Genomic DNA, 20,707 nt, shown 5'->3' with positions numbered 1-20,707 from the left:
ACACAGAAAATGTGATCAAACTTGTTCACAGAATTTGGGGGTCACTCCACTACATCTACAAAATAAATATAATTAAAAAGTTGATGCCAGCATCCTCATGTACCCACTCGCACTTCATGACACCTACGTGTCATCATATTGAAAAGGTTAAAACCTGGAACACTTTCCTGTGGAGGAAACTTTTATAAATGTGTGTATAAACATTTATAATGAATTATTACCTAAAAATGACAGCCCCTCAGGCCATATTAGAAAAGAGAAGTTAAAAGAGGTTTTTCACTAAGGAAATTGGGAAAATTTACAATAGCCAGAAAATACGGTAGGATATAATGTCAGTGGAGGACAAAATATAATTTTAGGAAGGGATACCGGACAGAATGTCAATGAAGGCCAAAATATCATGATAGGATGTAATGACAGTGGAAGACAAAATATCACGATGGGATGTAATTATAGTGGAGGAAAAAATATCACGGTAGGATATAATGTCACTGGAGGACAAAATATAATTTTAGGAAGGGATGCCGGACATAATGTCAATGAACGACGGGAGGCCGGCGTGAATCACGGTGACGTTGGGGGACAAAATATACAAAAGAGATCGGATGACCATGATCGACCAGATGTCCGTGATGGGGTAAATGTTAATTTTGATGGGAGAAATGTTAATGAGGCATTGAATGTCAATGAAGGACCAAATAATGATATAGAGCAAGGTATAAATAAAAAACAAAATGATAATGTAAGACATGATATTGAAACTCAAAATGTGTCAAAAAGAAATAATCACGAGTTTCTTAAAACCATGTACTTTAATGCTCGTAGTATTAGGAAAAAAATTCAAGAAATACAGGCATATGTCAAAAGCGAAAATCTCGATATGATAGGAATAACTGAGACATGGTTAAATGGTACAGAGTTCGAAGCTGAATTTAATATTGCGGGATTTAAACACTTTCATCAGGATAGAAACCACAAGAAAGGTGGGGGTGTTCTGTTGTACGTTAAAAACAATGTTTATGCTTGTGTTTTAAAGAAAGTGAAACAGGATGCATATGATAGTTTGTGGGTTGAGTTAACCCAAACAAATAGACAAAAAATGAATATAGGTGTAATATATAGGCAAAAGACATTATCATTAGCAGACGACAAACTGTTATTTCAAGAACTGTCTAGTTTCTGCAACTGGGATTTATTGATAGTGGGCGATTTCAATTTTACTGACATTGATTGGATGACCCTTGAACATGGCCACATAGGTAGTCACTTGATTGGTTTTCTTGGTGACAATTACTTAATTCAGCATGTAAAAGAGCCCACAAGATATGGAAACTTACTCGATCTATTGATCACTAGCCGCGAAAGCATGGTAACTGATGTAGAAGTCGGTGAATCTGTTGCAAATAGCGATCACAACTTAGTTAGATTCAAGCTCCTAAAGAATTTTAGAATAGATACTTGTGTTTCTAAAATACCCAATTTCAGTAAAGCTCAGTTCATAGGACTACGTCAGGAGCTTCAGCTTACAGATTGGTAGGCAAAATTAAACGAAAGACCTGTAGATCAGATGTGGGAAATATTTCAAAATACGGTCACTAAGATGATTCAAACTAACATTCCTTTTAAGGACAGACGTCTTCCAAATCAGGCTCGCCCAAAGTGGCTCAACAAAGAAACCGAAAAAAGTATTGCTAAAAAGAGACAGGCTTACAAGAAATATAAGTGCTCAGGTGCATCTAATGACTATGAAAGTTATGTATCAATACAGAGAGATTTAAAAAAGACAATAAGAAAAAGAAAACGATAATACGAAATGAACATCGCTGATAAATCCAAAGAGAATCCCAAAGAATTCTATAGTTACATTAGAGATAAAAAGGTTGTTAGGAATCACATTGGTCCACTATTATCTGCTGACGGTCAACTTGAATATTCAAATGAAGGAATGTGTAATATCTTAAACAATTATTTTAGCTCAGTATTCGTAAACGAAACACCTCAAAGTGAATTCCAAACTGAAACCAGTGAAAAGTCTAGGGTAAACTTACTACGGTAAATATAACAAAAGAAAAAATTAAAAGGTGTATAGATAAACTCAAAGTTAATAAAACACCAGGGCCTGACGGTTGGCATCCAAGAATCTTAAAGGAAATGAAAAATGAGATTGTTACATTAGAAATTATTTTCAAGAAATCCATCATATCCGGAGATGTCCCAAGAGAATGGAAGCTAGCTAACGTTACTCCCATATTCAAAAAAGGTGACAAAAAGAAGCCAAATAACTATAGGCCTATAAGTTTGACTTCAATCGTAGGAAAAATAATGGAAACTATCATCAGAGATGCTATCGAACATCATTTAGAAAGTAACCATTTGATAAATGATAGCCAGCATGGTTTCAGACGGAAACGTTCTTGCGTGACTAACTTACTCGAATTCTACAACACAGTTATCTCGAATTATGACAAAAGAAACAATATAGATTTAATATATCTAGACTTTGCAAAAGTTCTTGATACCGTCCCACATGAAAGACTACTTACTAAATTAGCTTTACACGGAATAAGTGATAGCCTATTAGGTTGGACTAGTAATTGGTTGAATGGTCGAAAACAGAGAGTTGTTTTAAATGGAAAAACTTCTAGATGGAAAAATGATACAAGTGGAGTTCCTCAGGTCTCCGTTCTTGGGCCACTTCTATTCATAGTATATATAAATGATATAGACCATGGACTAAAATCTACTGTTTCCAAATTTGCTGATGATACAAAACTGTGCGGAGTGGCAAATGATCACTCAAACCAATTAGATATTCAAGAAGATTTAGATCAATTACAGCAATGGTCTGAAAAGTGGCTAATGAAATTTAACACAAGTAAATGCAAGGTAATGCACATAGGTAAAAATAACAGTAAGTACGATTACAAGTTATTTGGAAATTCGTTAACAAAAGTGGATAGTGAAAAAGATCTTGGCGTAATTATCAGTAATGACCTCAAATCATCCAAGCAGTGTATTTCAGCCTCTGAGAAAGCAAATAAGATTCTAGGACTGATTGTGCGATCTTTTGATTTCAAAAGTCCATCACTCATTAACAAGCTATATAAATCGTTAGTTCGTCCACACTTGGAATATGCTGTTTCTGTATGGTCACCGAATCTCATTAAAGACATTGACAGACTAGAAAAAGTACAACGGCGAGCCACAAAACTGATTCCAAATATCAAAAATAAACCATACAAAAATCGACTAAAACATATGAATCTGTTTTCCCTAAAAAAGCATAGACTCAGAGGTGACTTGCTACAGGTCTTTAAGATTTTAAAGTGAATTGACAACATCAAAAGTGGCAAAATTTTCACACTGAATGAGAATCAGACAAGAAACAATGGTCTCAAACTGTCCGGAAATAGATTCAATTTGGAAGTAGGTAAAAACAACTTTACCAACCGTGTAGTTGATGAATGGAATAAACTTCCTGCACAGGTAGTGCAATGTAGTTCAGTTCGAAGATTTAAGAATCATTTAGATGAACACCTAAGATGCTGTAATGATTATAATTTATTTTATATTATTTGTTTTTGTTTTGTTATCATTTGTCTGTCTGATTTTCATTTATTATTAGTTATATGTCAATTTATTATTATTTACTATTTACCTGTTTGTCTATTATTTAACTATACCTATGCATTTATTTACCGTATTTTCGGGCGTATAGTGCGCGACTTTTTTCCGTTGGAAGGGCCTAAAAATGGGGGATGCGTGTTATCCGGTGGTGCACATTATCTACGGCCTACGATAAAAATTCTGCGGCTGTGTGTGTAATTTTTTTCACAACAACGTGACGATGTTGGCCGTCACAAAGTCGGGACGGCACACTTCTCCGTGACGTTCCGTGAGAACAAGAAGAACAGCCATGGTGACGTGAAAGAATACGCCAGCATGGGCTTTATAAATATTTGGTATAGGTAGGTATCTATAGAATCTTATTTTTCATGTTTAAATAGGCCTAAACACCATGAAACATGATCAATATTCATGATATTTGCCCATGTTCACAGCATCTTAGTTTGAATTTTTATGTTGGCTTTGTTGCTTCACTTTAGGTATGGTACAAATTCTGTTGCGGCCGTTCATAAACTCGTGTCAAACACCTGACTACAACACCCTCTTTCGGGAGTTATATTAACTAAACGTCACCTCGATGAGAGACTGTCCTATTTCACCACTGTCATTGCAGGTTCAAAGCTAAAACGAAACAGTCTGTAGTTTGTTTCAGTATTAAATAAAAAATGGTAAAGACGAATTATTTCCTCAAGATATAAAATGAACATTTTCTGTAAAAATCCCGAAATTTTTCTGTATATTTTACTTTCAATAAACTTTTTTTAGATCACATTTCCTACAATCTATTTAAGCTACAAAGTAATAAGGGACCAATGCACAACATGAGTCATTTACCGGTACATGTAGTTCCGACTTTTTCTTAGTTGTGTCCGGATTGATGCCTAAACTGATACTTAATTTAGTGACAAATCAACAGATTTCCCAGCGGTGGCTCTAGCCAATGAAAAATACTTCTCTATGTAATCGCGGTTATTTCATTGGTTTATTTTTACTAACATTAATTAGCAAATATTTGGGATCTGTAAAACAGCACTGGTACCAACATCATGAACGTTGGCCGTTTTAGCTCACCCGGAATATGCTAGATCAGGGCCGAGATTGACAGTTCTATTGTCAATCTAGCCCACACTAAACACCCTCTTGCGAGAGTTTGTTAACCTAAACGTCACTTCAGTAAAGACACTTATGAACCGAAACACAGTTTGTTGCTGCATGGCGATAAAAACTTGTAAGATGAATTATTCCCTCAGGATAGTAAATTAATTTTTTTCTGTAAAAATCCGAAATTTTTCATTTACATTTTGTATTCAATAAACTTTTCATGGCTCAAATTTCCCACAAAACAATGGACCAACGCAAGCAGGAGTCGCATACATGCAGTTCACGAGCTTTAGTCACCAGTGACTTTTCCTGGCATGCGCGTTATACGTCGGTGCGCGCTATCTGTGTACTGAGATAACGAAGTGCATGGGTGCGCATTATAACCCGATGCGCATTTTAAGCCGGAAAATACGGTATGTATTTTATTTGTTATTTACATTATTATAGTTTTTATTTATTGTTTTATTATTATTGTGATTTTTTTTAGCATCCGACCTAGATATGGACCAAAAGGTCTCCTGTCGGCATGCTCCGCCTTTGTAATCCTTTGTAAACAAACTGTAAGACATACAGTATTATGTCAATATGACCATTTATTCAATCTGAGCAAATATGAGTTGGGGAAAATGAAAGGAGCACTTGCCAAAATTAACACAGCTGATCCAATTCCTTTCAAAGCTAGGATTAGATATCCCCAAAAGGTGAAAGAAATCAATCAAATAATGTTAGTAGAGATGGAGGAAAAGGATGTAACTGAGCCTTCAACAGCTACATGGCTTAGCCCCATTGTATTTGTATCCAAACCTAATAGCATCTGTGTTTGGAATATACAGCAGTAAACACACACCTGACCAGTGATATTTATCCCTTAACAAGACTGGAAGAATTAGTAGAACCAGCAGTCGAGAATTTTTATGCAATTATTGACATGGAGGCACACTTCCAAATACAACTAGATGAGGCCTCTCATGATGTCACCAGTTTCAGTTCTGGAATTTCTCATTGGCATTTCTGGCATACCTTTCAGGTTAAATTCCTCACCTTCCATTTTCTGTAGACATATGGCAAAAGTTTTGGTACCCCTAACTAAACAAGGCTGAGTCAACAATTACTTTGATGACATAATTCTCTGAGCTCCTACTTTAAGAAGTCCTTTCATCATTTGAGCCACTTGGATCACTTTCCCTCTTATACTCATTGGCTTTGACATACAATCATGGTCCACACCACACCAAAGAAAAAGCTGTGGAAATTCTTCAACATTTAAAAGCAAACTGAGAGAAAGCCTCAAAAACTCTGACTGGGTCTCAGGTGACAAAGTTTCATGTCATATTGTCGACTACTATCCCAATTACACCACATAAAAAATGTAGACTTGTGTTGATCTCCATTGGTTGGAGGTATTGGGGATAAACTATTTGTGGCTTCTGGTCTATATTGCTTTGCCTCCATGACTGCAGTTTCCATTAGCGCAGGAGACAAAGAAAATGGTGGCAGTTGCCAACAATACATTTTACACTTATTATTGTAACATCTTCTGTTTATTTACATTTCTATACATGAGGAAACTGAGTATGGACACTCAGTATTTACTTTCACTCTATATCAATATATACTGTACTTGTGATGAATTATAATAACTAATATCATCTATATGGTCGACACTACCAACTGAGAATGCTGGTGTTCTCCGCAGTTGACCCTCAAGTCAAGCCAACTTGAATGTGGGTCAGATCACAAAACAGGGGTCTTGTTGAAGCTTGCTCCTACCACCAAGATCTGACATTGTGTAGCTAATGCATGCATGTATGCAGGCTAGTACAGAATGAATCAATGACACTTAATCTACAGGCATTTCTTGCAACAGAGGGCAGCCATATTAGCATTCTTGCTAACATACCCAATGGTTGCAGGTATGCCTTGTTCAGGTTGGTTTTGTGGATATTTCCTTAAATACATTGAAATAATGCTCCAGATAGATATTAGCATTATAGCTAATAGTCTCAATGATTGCAGGAAAACAGAGGAGAATGCCAAGGAGTTGAAGGAGTGCCTGTTAGGATACAATGTTATTAGGTACATGTTTATGTAGTGAAGGATGTGTATTATGAGTGATATTATGTTCATGTCTATGTAAGGGTGTGTATTAAGAGTTATGTTCAGTCGCCCTGGCTATGGTTATTCATGGTGGGATGGGAGTGGGGTTAGATAAACAAACTAGTACATGTTCATAGAGATGTTTATCTTAAAGCCTTCTGATATATATGTGCCAGCTTGCATGCATCCTAGATGAAGACCATGCAACCTAACTGAACCTAACATTTCAAAAAAGAGGGGGAAGGGTATCAAATTCATATTTTGGTCCTGCTTGCTGTACGAAATGGAGAAGGTATTGTGGGGGGTCACCATGTAAGTGAAGCAGCCCTACTGTGGATGTGCTGTGTTTTGCTGCATTATAGTGGGCAGGAGACAGGAATGAAGCTTCATCCACGAGAAGCTAAGATGAGAGGGAAACAAGGGTAGTGGATGGGAGTCAAATGGGTAGGAGTAATGTATGCCTCTGACTTGGCTACCTCCCTTTTAAAAAAGAAGCCCTTGGTACATAGATAATTAGGTTGCATTTTGGAGTCTCAGTGGCCCTGGAGATTTCAAACAAGCTATAGAAATCCTGCTTAAAGATACTCCTGGTATGTTCTGCTATCTGGATGACATATTAATTAATGAAGTCTCAAAGCAGGAACACTACTAGTTCCTTTAGTCATGTCTAAACTAGTCAGCAGGACACTCAAGACTGACAAGTGCACCTCCTGTGTCCCTTAAGTCACCTACCGTATTTTCCGGCGTATAGTGCGCGACTTTTTTCCGTTGGAAGGGCCTAAAAATGGAGGGTGCGCGTTATCCGGTGGTGCGCATTATCTACGGCCTACGATAAAAACTCTGCGGCTGTGTGTGTACCGGTAATTTTTTTCACAACAACGTGACGATGTTGGCCATCACAAAGTCGGGACGGCACACTTCTCCGTGACGTTCCGTGAGAACAAGAAGAACAACTATAGTGACATGAAAGAATACGCCAGCATGGGCTATATAGATATTTGGTACAACCACTCCTCGTTTAACGACGACAATTGGGACCAGCGTCGCCGTCGTTAACCGAATTGGTCGTTAAGCGAAAGTGTATACATATATGTACATGTACTGTATGTACAATGTCCAGCAATACATGTATCTTTATTTTCGTGTATTTTCCCTCTTTTATACAGTACATTAAAGCTTTATTTACTGTTTTGATAGTACAGAAAGCCCTCAAATAACGCGGTGGTCAGGGTCCCGAAATTACCATGTATGACCAAATACGCGTATGCTGACATTCCATATTAAATACCGGGGTATTTTCTTTAGTTTCGACCATGGGCGCAATATAGCAATAGGAAAACTAATTATTAAATTTTGTAAATTAAAATGTATCGACGTAATATGGAATTTTGTGGGCGGAAATGAAAATAAAAAATACCTTGCTACAAGCAAATATGCTAATAAACGAAGTCGGTAGCATAGGATCGGGACGCCATCATGTCGTCTGTCAATTGACGGCCTCGGTACTTCCGACAGTACCTCGCCAGGTATATTTTCTTGAAGGAATGCTATGGAGCGGAGATACAGGCATTCCCTCAAGCTGCAAGAACCCCGTAGGCCGAGAGAGTGGTTGAAAAGCCCGCCAACGTCTCTCACGACGAGGACGAGCCGGATTAGTAAAGGTTAGACGAATTTATCATCCTTTCATTTCTTCGACGTCGGCATCTATTACTACAAACATGGCGTACCATTCGTCCGACACGACTTCGTTAATTACGAAATCTGTTTTAGCACTTTTTTTTTATTTCCGCTCACAAAATTGCATATCACGTTGATACATTATAATTTACAAAATAATTAATTTTCTATTGCTATATTGCGCCCATGGTCGAAACTAAAAATTTATCAATACCGGTATATACTGTACCCTAGGTAGTTTTTGCAGCTTGCATGACGGTAATGTAGACCTAAGCTTCAGAACACTTTACTTCACAGCTAATATCCACCGTACAAGTTCATTTATAACATACAAATTTGCCTCAGCCAACTTATCGTACACGACGTCGCAACTTCGGGAGATTTACGTTAAACGAATATTGGTCTGTCATAAAGCCCGTCGTAACTCCGCGTTGTCGTTAACAGAGTAGGTCGTTAAACGAGGAGTTGTTTATAGGTAGGTATCTATCGAATCTTATTTTTCCTGTTTAAATAGGCCTAAACACCATGAAACATGATCTATATTCATGATATTTGCCCATGTTCATAGCATCCTAGTTTGAATTTTTATGTTGGCTTTGTTGCTTCACTTTAGGTATGGTACAAATTCTGTTGCGGCCGTTCATAAACTCGTGTCAAACACCTGACTACAACACCCTCTTTCGGGAGTTATATTAACTAAACGTCACCTCGATGAGAGACGGTCCTATTTCACCACTGTCATTGCAGGTTCAAAGCTAAAACGAAACAGTTTGTAGTTTGTTTCGGTATTAAATAAATAATGGTAAAGACGAATTATTTCCTCAAGATATAAAATGACATTTTCTGTAAAGATCCCGAAATTTTTCTGTATATTTTACTTTCAATAAACTTTTTTTTAGATCATATTTCCTACAAACTATTTAAGCTACAATTAATAAGGGACCAACGCACAACATGAGTCATATACCGATACATGTAGTTCCGACTCAAGGCGATCGGGCATGCGCGTTATACGTCGGTGCGCGCTATCTGTGTACTGAGATAACGAAGTGCATGGGTGTGCATTATAACCCGATGCGCATTTTAAGCCGGAAAATACGGTACTTGGGATACTTCATCAACCAGATGGAGAGAGAGTGTGGTTTGAGGTAAAAGTGGGACTGTGACAGAGATGTGTTATGTTGTATTGGCTGTTCAAGAGGTAAATGCATGGGTAATGGGCACGGGATTGAAGATGGTTAAAGAAAATGGAAAAGTGGGAGGTAAGCCACTTATTGTTTGCTGACGACACTGTGCTTGTGGCAAGACCAGAGGAGGGATTAAGGGGTGACAGAGTTTGGGAAGCTATGTGATAGGAGAAAGTTGAAGGTAAATGTGGGTAAAAGTAAGGTGATGAGATGTACATTGGGAGATGATGGCAGTGAGTTGGAAGTAAGTCTTAAAGGAGAGGATCTGGAGGAAGTGGATAGCTCTCAGCATCCATTCCCAAATGTCCATTTCTCATTACACTTCCTTTTCTCAATCTATAATCTACCTCCAACTCCACTCCTTCCTTTCTTGCTACCTCCCTTGTAAGGAGGAAAATGTCCTTGGTATATGAATGTATGCTGACCTAAGGGATTTCTCCCCATCTTCTCTTTTTCTCCATTAGGGGGCAGAGAGGGGAATCACCCATTAAACGAAGTGGCCTTGCTGTGGATGTGTTGTGTCTTGCTGCATTGCTTTTGACCCAGGGAAATGGGTGAGATGCAGGGATTGCCCATCACCCAGGAGGAACCAAGAAAAGAGGGAGGGGTGGTGAATGGAAGTGGAGTGTGTGGTGATGAAATGGGTGGGAGTAGATTTATGCCTTTTGACTTTGGTTACTCCCCCTTGAAAAGTGGAAAAAAGCCCTTGGTATATGTATGTATGTATGTATGTATATCTATTATTTCATGGCCTTACATCCACATATTCCTCAAAATGTGACTTTCCAGGGCTTTTCCTCATTCCTTTAATTGAAGCTTTTATATATTCAGTTTGTGTTCTTCATCGCTGTCCTTGAAAAAGCTCCTACAAGCAAAATGTTGTCTATCTAAACAACGTTTTGGAATGGTTTGGATACATGAAAAGAATGAGAGAGGAAAGAGCAAAAATAATGTGAAAAGCAGAGGTGGATGGAGCGAACTTGAAGAGACCAAAGGATGAGATAGATGAATGGGGTGAAGGCCTTTGAGCAAGATAGGAATGTCTGTTGCATAGGGAAGGGTGAAAGCAGGGAATAAGTGTGTGTGAAGAATGGCTGTGTTTACACAATAATTTGAAGTAGCCTATAGGGATTTCTCCCTATCTTCTCTATTTTTTGCATGAGGGGGCAAGGAGGGAGGGTTACTGTGTAAATGAAGTGGCTGGCCTCACTGTGAATGTGCTATGTCTTGCTGCTTTACCTCTGACCTGGGTAGTGGGCAGGAGACAGGGACAATCATCTGTGAGAGGCTAAGATGAGAGGGAAACAAAAGGGTGGTGGATGGGAATGAAATAGGTGGGGGAGGGTGCATGCCTTCACTGGCTATCTCCCTTTGTCAGCGGGGACATTTCAACCACCACTGACCATGTGGATGGACCAAGTTGGAAGTGAGGAGCCAGCCAGCACGGTCGGTTACCTGACCCAGGTCAAAAGGTTGACCATAGCATGGGGTCATCCCTTCCAGGGCCGCCAACTAGACCGGAAAATTCGCGGTCACTGCTGCTTGTGCATGCACAGTTCAACCCCCCCCTCCCACTCTCCCTCACCTTTCCATATCTACAGAGGGAGGGCACGAAGGAACCTGAACATACTCTAAGACGGGCCTCTGTCCTGTGGGCGGACTAGGAGGGACTCAGCACCCGTCTACTCCAGGAGGATACAGCACTCAACCAAGCAGATCAACGAGCTGTAGGAGGACTCAACTGCTCGACCTGAACAGGAGATCGACGAGCTGTTGAATTGGACATTTCAGCCTCCCTCCAGATGAGCAGGAAGTTTGTACTATACACTGCATTATTCTTTAGTAAGGTCATCACACTGGTGATTTATTTATATATATATTCTATATTTGTATAGTTGGTAGACTGTGTTAGAGCCATCACACTGGTATATATTTATATTTGTGAGTGATAGGTAGCCGTGCTTTTGTTAATCCTATAAACACATCTTAGTAGGTGTTGATCTGTGTTCCCCTCTCGCCTTTTTCACAATTTCACCGAGCATATCCTGATTTGAAACCCCATATGACACCTTTATAAGCAGGAGGAGGCCCTCAATATATAGATAGATGGCCACAAATACCCAAGTGGACAGAACTCACCAAAATTACGATGTAGGAACACATGATAATTCTACATTATATCATGCTACTACAATCAATAATGGGTTCATCCCAAAAAGGTGTTTCCTCTCCCAAAACCCCATATACACTTTTGAGGAAAAATTTTGAGTTCCTCTTCTAGTTGAGTAAAATTTTGAGTATCCTATCAGAATATTTTGATCACATGATCTATGGTCTATCATCATTCACTGACAACGATGACTCCTTATTTCGAGTATAGATGGAAATTCACTTAAGTGATTACTGCATCTATATCATATCACCAAAATTACAATGCAAAACAGAGGAACATCTGAAGTAGTAAGGGAAAGTAGAGCGGAGATGAAAGAGAGGCAAAGAATGTATGAAGAGTACTAAAAAAAATTATCAGAAAAACAGGTACTCACCACATGGCCTGCACAGTGATGGGCTTGAATATATGGGTCCTTCCTGATGTGCTGACACTAAATCCTCTGCAAAAATAATTCAGTTTCTATTAGAATTATACAAGAGTAGATATTTTCCATACATTTAGTGATCAATGACAGGTACTTGCTCACAGTAGTCCTGCTATCCATTCTTAAATATCACTAGGGAGGTACTTAGAGTGAACTGCTTAAATGAGAATGAAAAGGAGGAGTACAAGAAGCTGAGAGAGGAGTGGGAGGGAGTGAAGGATAGAGTAGAACTACAAGTGGAGGAGGAATGGGTATGGTTCAAGGAGGGAGTCATAAGGTGTGCAAAGATGGGGTGTGGAACAAGGATGAGAGGAAATTGTGGGAAGTGTAGTGAGTGGTAGGATGAGGAAGCAAAGAAGGATGTAGAAGCTTTCATAGATTGGTTACAAATTAGGACAAGGGAATCATATGAGAGATACAAAGTAAAGAGAAGAAAAGCATAAGATAAAGGAGGCAAAGAGGAGAGTAGATGTGAAATGGGGTAAGAGTACGACACAAAATTTTGAAAGCAATAAAAAATGTTTTGGAAAGAAAATAAAAGAGGAAGAGGAGCTGAATCAAATAGAGAAGCAAAGGTAAAAGGTGCAGATGGAGAGATGATAATGGAAGAGAAGGCAGTGAGAGGAAGGTGGGCAGAGTATTTTAGGGAGTTGCTAAATGTGAAGGAAGATAGGGAGGGAAAGGTGCAGTGGGAAGAGATAAGAAAATGACTGTGAGGGGTGAGGAAAATGAAGGAGAAATAAAGAAAGATTAAGTGAAGGTAGCTGTTAAGATGATGAGAGCAGGTATGGCACCTGGGTTGGATGGATGCCATGGAGAATGTCTGAAGAAAGGAGGTATAGTGACAGTGGACTGGCTGGTGAGGTTATTTAATGTCTGTTTAAGAGAGGGTAGAGTGCCGGAGGACTGGAGGAGTGTCTGTATAGTTCCACTTTACAAGGGAAATGGGGACAAATGTGCGTGTAGTAGTTTTAGAGGGATCAGCTTGTTAAGTGTAGTTGGGAAGGCTTATGGATGGTCTTGATTGATAGGAACAGAGGGAGTAATTGGTGAGGAACAGTGTAGGTTAAGGACAGGTAGGGGTTGCATAGATCAGATTTTTGTGGTAAGACAGATATGTGAGAAAGCTATAGGAAAAGGTAAGGATGTTTTTTGGGCTTTTATGGATCTGGAAAAGGCTTAAGACAGGGTAGACAGGAAGGCACTGTGAGAGGTATTGCAGACATGGGATAGGAAGAAAACTGTTAAGAGCAGTCAAAATATTTTATACAAGAGTAGTAGACCTTGTGTTAGGATTGGAAATGGAGAGTAAGTGGTTTCAAGTAAAGGTGGGACACTCATCAGGGACATGTTATGTCACCTTGGTTGTTCAATTCATATATGGATGGGGTGGTGTGAGAGGTAAATGCAAAGGTAGTGGGTCAGGGATTGGAGATAGTTAAAGCAAATGGAGAAAAGTGGGAAATAAGCCAGTTGTTGTTTGCTGACGACACTGTGCTTGTGGCAGGATTAGAGGAGGGATTGAGGAAGTTAGTGACAGAGTTTGGGAAGGCGTGTGAAAGAAGGAAGTTGAAAATAAATGTGGGTAAAAGTAAGGTGATGAGATGTACAATGGGAGAGAGTAGCAGCAGACTGGAAGTGAGTATTAAGGGAGAGAGACTGGAGGAAGTGGATAGTTTTAGGTTCTTGGGTGCAAATGTGGCGGGAAAGGGAGAAGTGGAGGTGGAAGTAGAATGTAAGAGAAACAAATGAATGCCTTGGTGGATTAAAAAGTGTAATGAGAAATAGACATTTGGGAATGGATGCTAAGAGGAGATTGAATGAAGGAGTGATTGTGCAGACAGCACTGTATGGGGTAAAAACATGTAACATAAAGGGGGAAGAGAGGAGTTTGAATGCGAGATGAGGTGCCTGAGAAGTAAGATAGGGATTACTAGGCTGGACATGAGTGAGAAATAGGAGGTGAGGAGAACTGGGGTGGAAAGGGAGTTGGAAGATAGGGTTGATGAAAGAGTATTGGGATGGTTTGGACACATGGAAGGAATGAGTGAAGAAAGACTACTAATAGAGGTGTGGAAGGCAGAGGTGGAAGGAGAAACCTTCAATTTACTAAGGTCAATGAAAGTGGCCTTTGACTATTTGGATGAGGAAATGGTAAAGAAAATATTAGTTACACTGATAAGACCAAGATTGGAGTATGCTGCGACACTATGTATACCCAGTACTAAAAAGAATAAAGAGAAATTAGAAAGAATAAGAAAAGAGGTTATTTGATGTTTGTTTAAGAGAGGGTAGAGTGCCAGAGGACTGGAAGAGTGCCTGTATAGTTCCACTTTGCAAGGGAAATGGGAACAAGTGTCAGTGTAGTAGTTTCAGAGGGATTAGGTTAAGTGTAGTTGCGAAGGCTTATGGGAGGGTCTTGACTGAGAGGATTGGGAGAGGAACAGAGGGAGTAATTGGTGAGGAACTGTGTAGGTTTAGGACAGGTAGAGGTTGCGTAGATCAGATTTTTGTATTTAACTAGTTGTATTTACCTAGTTGTATTATACGGGAAGGGGAGCTATGCTTGTGGTGACCCATTTTTGTATCTCGGAAGATCAAGTTTGTTCTTACATTCTTGTTTTGCATTTGCACACACTATATCTTCATCCAATTTGTTCCATATATCTATCACTCTGTGTGGGAAGCTGTTCTTTTTTAGGTCTCTTCTGTAGTTATTCTTTTTGAGTTTCATTGCATGTTCTCTTGTTTTTCTTCTGTCCCACTTTAATAAGTCCTCTCTATCAAGGCATTCTTTTCCTTTCATAATTCTGTAGATGGTTAGTAGGTCCCCTTGTTCTCTTCTTTGTTCTAGGGTTGGCAATTCCAGTTCGACCAGTGTAAGAGGCCGGTAAATTGAGGAAGACATTTAGGTAGATAGAGGGGTAGGTGGAAAGGTATTCATTTTATTACCTGGATGTTTTGAAACAATGGCTGAGAGGAAGTTGCAGAGTTGCATATTCCCGCTTGCTGTCTGATGTTTTGTAAATATAGCCTAGGGCAGAAGTGGGGAACCTGCGGCCTTCCAGGCCATTAGGTGCGGCCTTCTGCGGCCTTTGATATACATATTATTTTTTTTAAAAGACCTTGAATATATATATTTTTTTTAAAAGACCTTGAATATTTTTTAAGTCTGAAATCATTATACAGGTAGTCGTCGACTTACGACCGAGTTCGGTTTCGACAGACAGGTCGTAAGTCGATCTGGACGCAAGTCGGACTTTATATATATACAGTATATATTACCCTTTAAATATTATTTTTGTTACTGTATACATGTTTATTCTATATTATATTTAGCATACTGAAATAATCTTAGCATCTTTGAACTATGTTGTATAGTATTTTTTAAACCTTTTCTTTTTATAATTTTATCTGATTTTCTTTGAGAAACGTAGCATACTGAATAAAATCCTATCATCTTTGACCTATGATATTTAATACTGTATTTTTTAACATTTTTATTATTCTATCATCAGACTTTCTTTAGGAAACGTATGCATACTGAATAAAATCTTATCATCTTTGAGCTACGTTGTTTAATATTCATTATTCTTTTTATAATTGTCGTTAGGAAACGTAGCCTAGGCCTACGCATACTGAATAAAGTCCTGTCATCTTTGACCTACTAATACTTTTTTGTTGGTTAAATTAAAATCATTGTACTGTATAATTTACATCTTATTAATTGCAAAACATTAAAATACTAAATGCAAGGCAAAATTAGGAATTTTTTTATTTCAAAACACATTATTTTCGTTTACGTACTGTACCGAAAATATTGTTATCGACAACAGACTACGCTTAAACAAAGTTTACTGTTACATTTTATTAATTGCAAAACATAAAAATACATAATGCATGGCAAAATTAGGAAAAAAAAAATTCAAAACATTCTTTTCGTTTACGTACTGTACCGAAAATATTGCAAAACATATAAATACAAAATGCTGTATCGAACATATTGTTATCGACAACAGACTAGGCATAAAAAAGTTTTACTGTTACATTTTATTAATTGCAAAACATATTAAGATATAAAATCCAAGGCAAAATTGAGATCCTCTCTTAATCTTTTAAAATTATCGACACTGTAGAATGTGATAACTGAAGTTCACGTGCTATCACATTAACTTTCTTCCCTCCTTCATAATGTTTTATCACTTTCATTTTCGTGTCAAGATCAATAATCTTTCTTTGTTTCTTGGCAGGCTTGGAAATATCGAAAGATAATTTTCTTTTAGACATCTTCATGGGGGTTTGAAGCACAAAAAAATTAAAGATATAATTCTTGTCATGAATGAAGTCAGAAATACCACATGCTCCTGAATGAGAGGGAAGCTGACGCTGCCGGTAACCTGCCAAAACTATCGTACTCGCGTCTCGCGGCGTGCAAAGTAATTGTACTGCACTGCCAGGCATAACATTGCAATTCTATTACTCTATTAAATGTTAAATATTATTGCACTATCTCGTGGTCGTAAAGTCGATCAGTCGTAAGTCGCATAGGTCATAAGTCGACGACTAACTGTACATCTGAAACTTATAATACACACCACACACATAGACGAAAGCAAAGTTAACCGTGTTCAGTGATGTCACTCCCAGAAATTGGAATGATTTTTCTCTGAACCTAATGAATTTTAACTTCCTGCATGCAACATGTAAAGGCAATATTTCCTTGTCAGCTACGCCACCCTAGTGGGAGTGAGTGACTTCACGTAAAATTCACGAAGAGTTCCTGTCTCGTCCACCTCCTCACTGTGAAGTCATTGTTGCCATTTTCTGTGTATATTTTTTTAGATGCATAAATGTAGATGCTTTCCTACTTTTTAAAACTTGAATTTTTACGTTTCTTGTGCGTTCATCATATGCTCCAATAAGCCAAATATTTTTTCTTTTTTCTTCTTTTTTTAGATTTATCATTGTGGGTAAGTAATTAATTCTGATTTCATAAAACATGTTTCGTCAATTTGAACTTTGGAATTTTCGCTTCCAAGTTTTTCATTATCTTGTACATTAAAATTAGAAAAAAATTCTCTTAACTTTTTATTATACATGATAATTTTTTCTTTGAAAGCATTGTTTCCCTTTCCGTTCTTTCCACCGAGTCGTTTAAAATAAAGCAATAAATTAATCTTAGTTGAATATTAATTGTAATTTTAAAACCTTTTATTAAAGTGTAAAATGGGGATGTTAAATAATTTTTGCAATTTTTATTTCTGCATCTTAAAACATGACCAGCTTTTGTTTTTTTAAGATTTTGAATCTTCATTTCATAATTACATTTTATGCAATTTTTTTGCTTAGTATTTTTTGTCTCATTAAATATCTATAAGCATTTTTTGCATTTCTAAATTGCTTTGAATTTAAATTCATAAAAAGGGTATAATTAAAAACAAAAACAAAAAAGGGTCAAGTGTAACTTCTGCACCCACTTCGAAATTTAAAAAAATAGGTACATACATACATATACCAAGGCTTTTTCCCCCTTACAAGGGGGGTAGCCAAAAAGAAAAAGGCATAAAATCATTCACACCCATTCCATCCCTGAATACACTCCACACCCCTCCACCCTCCAATAGGTAAAAAATAATTTTAAATTTCATACATATGTATATTTTTAAAATTAAAAAAATATTTTTAAACTTAATTTTTTGGGACGGGGGTGGAAAACTTACACCATCCCCTAAAAAGGAATGAAATCATTGAAAAAAAAAAAAAGAATAATAATAATTTGTTCAGTGCGGCCTCTATGTAGGACGATGAATTGTAAGGTGGCCTTCATGCACAAAAAGGTTCCCCACCCCTGGCCTAGGGTATCAATAGAAGTGCTGATATGACGAAAGGTTAACATTAAGCCACGTTCCACTTGTGACAGAAGTGCTTGCGTAAACAGTATTGCTCGAGACAGTACAATAGCCTTTCTGATTGAGAAAAGGGTGGAGGAGAGAAATTATTGGTGCACAGAGGTAAAGTCACGCCCTTAAAGGGTGGCACTTATTTGTAACGTTCAAAGTTCTTGGATGAATTAAATAGTGACATCAAAGCAGACTTGGCTTGGTGGGTGTACAAGGATCCCAAGTGGGAGTCCCTTGGTGTAACTTGAATAACCAAGTGTAATTAATTGGAAGAAAAGAAAAAACTATATCTCTGTTTTAATTCACCCCATCAAGAAAATTTACTAACTTGTTACAGAAGATTTGGTGGAAACATACTTAACCTCTTCACTCCGGGCCAAAATCTCGCGGGCGGCATTATCTGCCAGACATACGATGTGTCGTAATAATACTCGCATCATAAAATATAGTCACCACTTATATCGATCGTTCTCTCTTTCACCCGTGAATTTTGATAACCATAGAAAATGTGATGAAGACAGTTTAGAGAGTATGTCATTATGCAGGGGCAACTACAATAAATATAATCAAGACGCCGATATGGCAACCTCGCATATCCACTTGCTCCTCATGCCGCCTATGTATGCAGCACCGTATGGAAGGGGTTAAGAGAAGGAAGTGGCATGGGGCCTACAGATGAATAATGTAAGTGACTGAGGAATTACTGAAAGTGTTAGTGGCTGTGGAGCTAACAGTGGTGGCTGCAGTGGGATGAACCTCCTCCAAAGTGATCAGACGAATGCCTCCGAAGAGTACCGTACACCAATTGACAGTGCAAGCACAATAACAACACAGAGTACAACCACAACCAAGCCTGTGTTAATAGAATGAGGAGTCTTCATACGAGTGGAACAAGATGATCTCCAACAAAGATTGATGAGGAACGATGAGGCTGACAAACGACAAGGTTGATGAACGACGAGGCTGATGGACAACGAGGTTGATGAACGACGAGGCTGATGAACAACGAGGTTGATGAACGACGAGGCAGAAGTACGTAAGGAAGAAAATTGTAGAGGCAGTCAAGTCAAATGAACTTACTGATGGTATGAATAACAGTCTTGTGTCATGAGCTTCATACATACATACATACACCAAAGGCTTTTTCCCCCTTACATGGGGTGGGTAGCCAAAAAGAAAAAGGCATAGAAACCACTTCCACCCATTCCATTCCCTACATATTCCACTCCCTCCACCCTCCTCCCTCCCTCTTATCTTGGCACCTCCTGGATGATGGGTCATCCCTGCATCTTAGTCCACTGCCCTGGGTCAGAAGCAGTGTTGCAAGACACAGCACATTCACAGCAAAGCCACTTCATAAATTCAGCAAACCCCCCCTCTCCGTCACCTCATGCAGAAGAGGAGAAGACGAACAAAAATCCCTTTGGGCTGGGTCAAATTTTTTCTCATACATACTTCCTCACCCCTCATCCCCTACCCACTCCCCCTCATGCATCACAGCATCATCCATACACAACCCTTCTCCATTCACCCCTATCTTCTGTCCTCTCCCATCCTTCCTCAACATACATTCCTCTCTTTTGTAATGCCCCTTTCACCCCATCCATCCATCTCATCCTAGGACGCCCCCTCATATTCACTCCTTCCACCTCTGCCTTCCACACCTCTTTCACTAATCTTTCTTCACTCATTCTTTACATGTGTCCATACCATCCTAATATTCTTTCATCAACCCTATCTCCCAGTTCCCTTTCCACCCCTGTTCTCCTCCTAACTTCCTTATTTCTCATTCTATCTAGCCTAGTAAACCCTATCATACTTGTCAGACATTTCATCTAAAATACATTCAAACTCCTTCTCTTTTCCTCTTTTATGTTCCATGTTTCTGCCACACACAGTGCTGTTGGCACAATCACTCCTTCATATAACCTCCTCTTAGCATCCATTCCCAGATGTCTATTTCTCATTACACTTTTTAATCCACCAAGGCATTTACTCACTTCTCTCAATCTACATTCTACCTCCACCCCCATTCCTCCCTTTCCTGCCACATTCGTACCCAAGTATCTAAAACTATCCACTTCCTCCAGTCTCTCACCCTTAATGCTCACTTCCAGTCTGCTGTCACTCTCTCCCCTTGTACATTTCATCACCTTACTTTTACCCACATTCATCTTCAGCTTCCTTCTTTCACACACCTTCTCCAACTCTGTCACTAACTTCCTCAATCCCTCTTCTGATCCTGCTACAAGCGCAGTGTCATCAGCAAACAACAACTGGCTTATTTCCCACTTTTCTCCATTTTCTTTAACCATCTCCAACCCCTGACCCACTACCCTTGCATTCACCTCTCACACCACCCCATCCATGTATAGATTGAACAGCCAGGGCGACATAACACATCACTGACAAAGTCCCACCTTAACTTCAAACCATTCACTCTCTCCATTTCTAATCCTAACACAAGGTCTATTACTCTCGTAAAAACTCTGACTGCTCTTAACACCTTCCTCCTATCCCA

General features: G+C 38.7%; 1 protein-coding gene across 4 annotated transcripts in view; it reads right to left on the bottom strand.

Moving 5' to 3' along the window:
• The window catches only part of ssh (Protein phosphatase Slingshot), a 145,768-nt gene that overhangs the window by 73,590 nt on the left and 51,471 nt on the right, over nt 1-20,707 (bottom strand). For 3 of the 4 annotated variants that reach the window (XM_076201973.1, XM_076201972.1, XM_076201975.1), the window contains one exon: nt 12,236-12,301. In XM_076201973.1, the coding sequence (XP_076058088.1) occupies nt 12,236-12,301 (66 nt within the window). Of the gene's footprint in view, nt 1-12,235; nt 12,302-14,820; nt 14,839-20,707 lie in introns of those variants that run through there. The other variant, XM_076201976.1, reaches the window with a different exon arrangement.

Source organism: Oratosquilla oratoria, chromosome 18, assembly GCF_046742065.1.
Source record: "Oratosquilla oratoria isolate Oo_2021 chromosome 18, ASM4674206v1, whole genome shotgun sequence".
NCBI lineage: Eukaryota > Metazoa > Arthropoda > Malacostraca > Stomatopoda > Squillidae > Oratosquilla > Oratosquilla oratoria.
The sequence above is the reverse complement of the archived record's forward strand: the minus strand, read 5'-3'. Positions and strand labels throughout refer to the sequence as shown.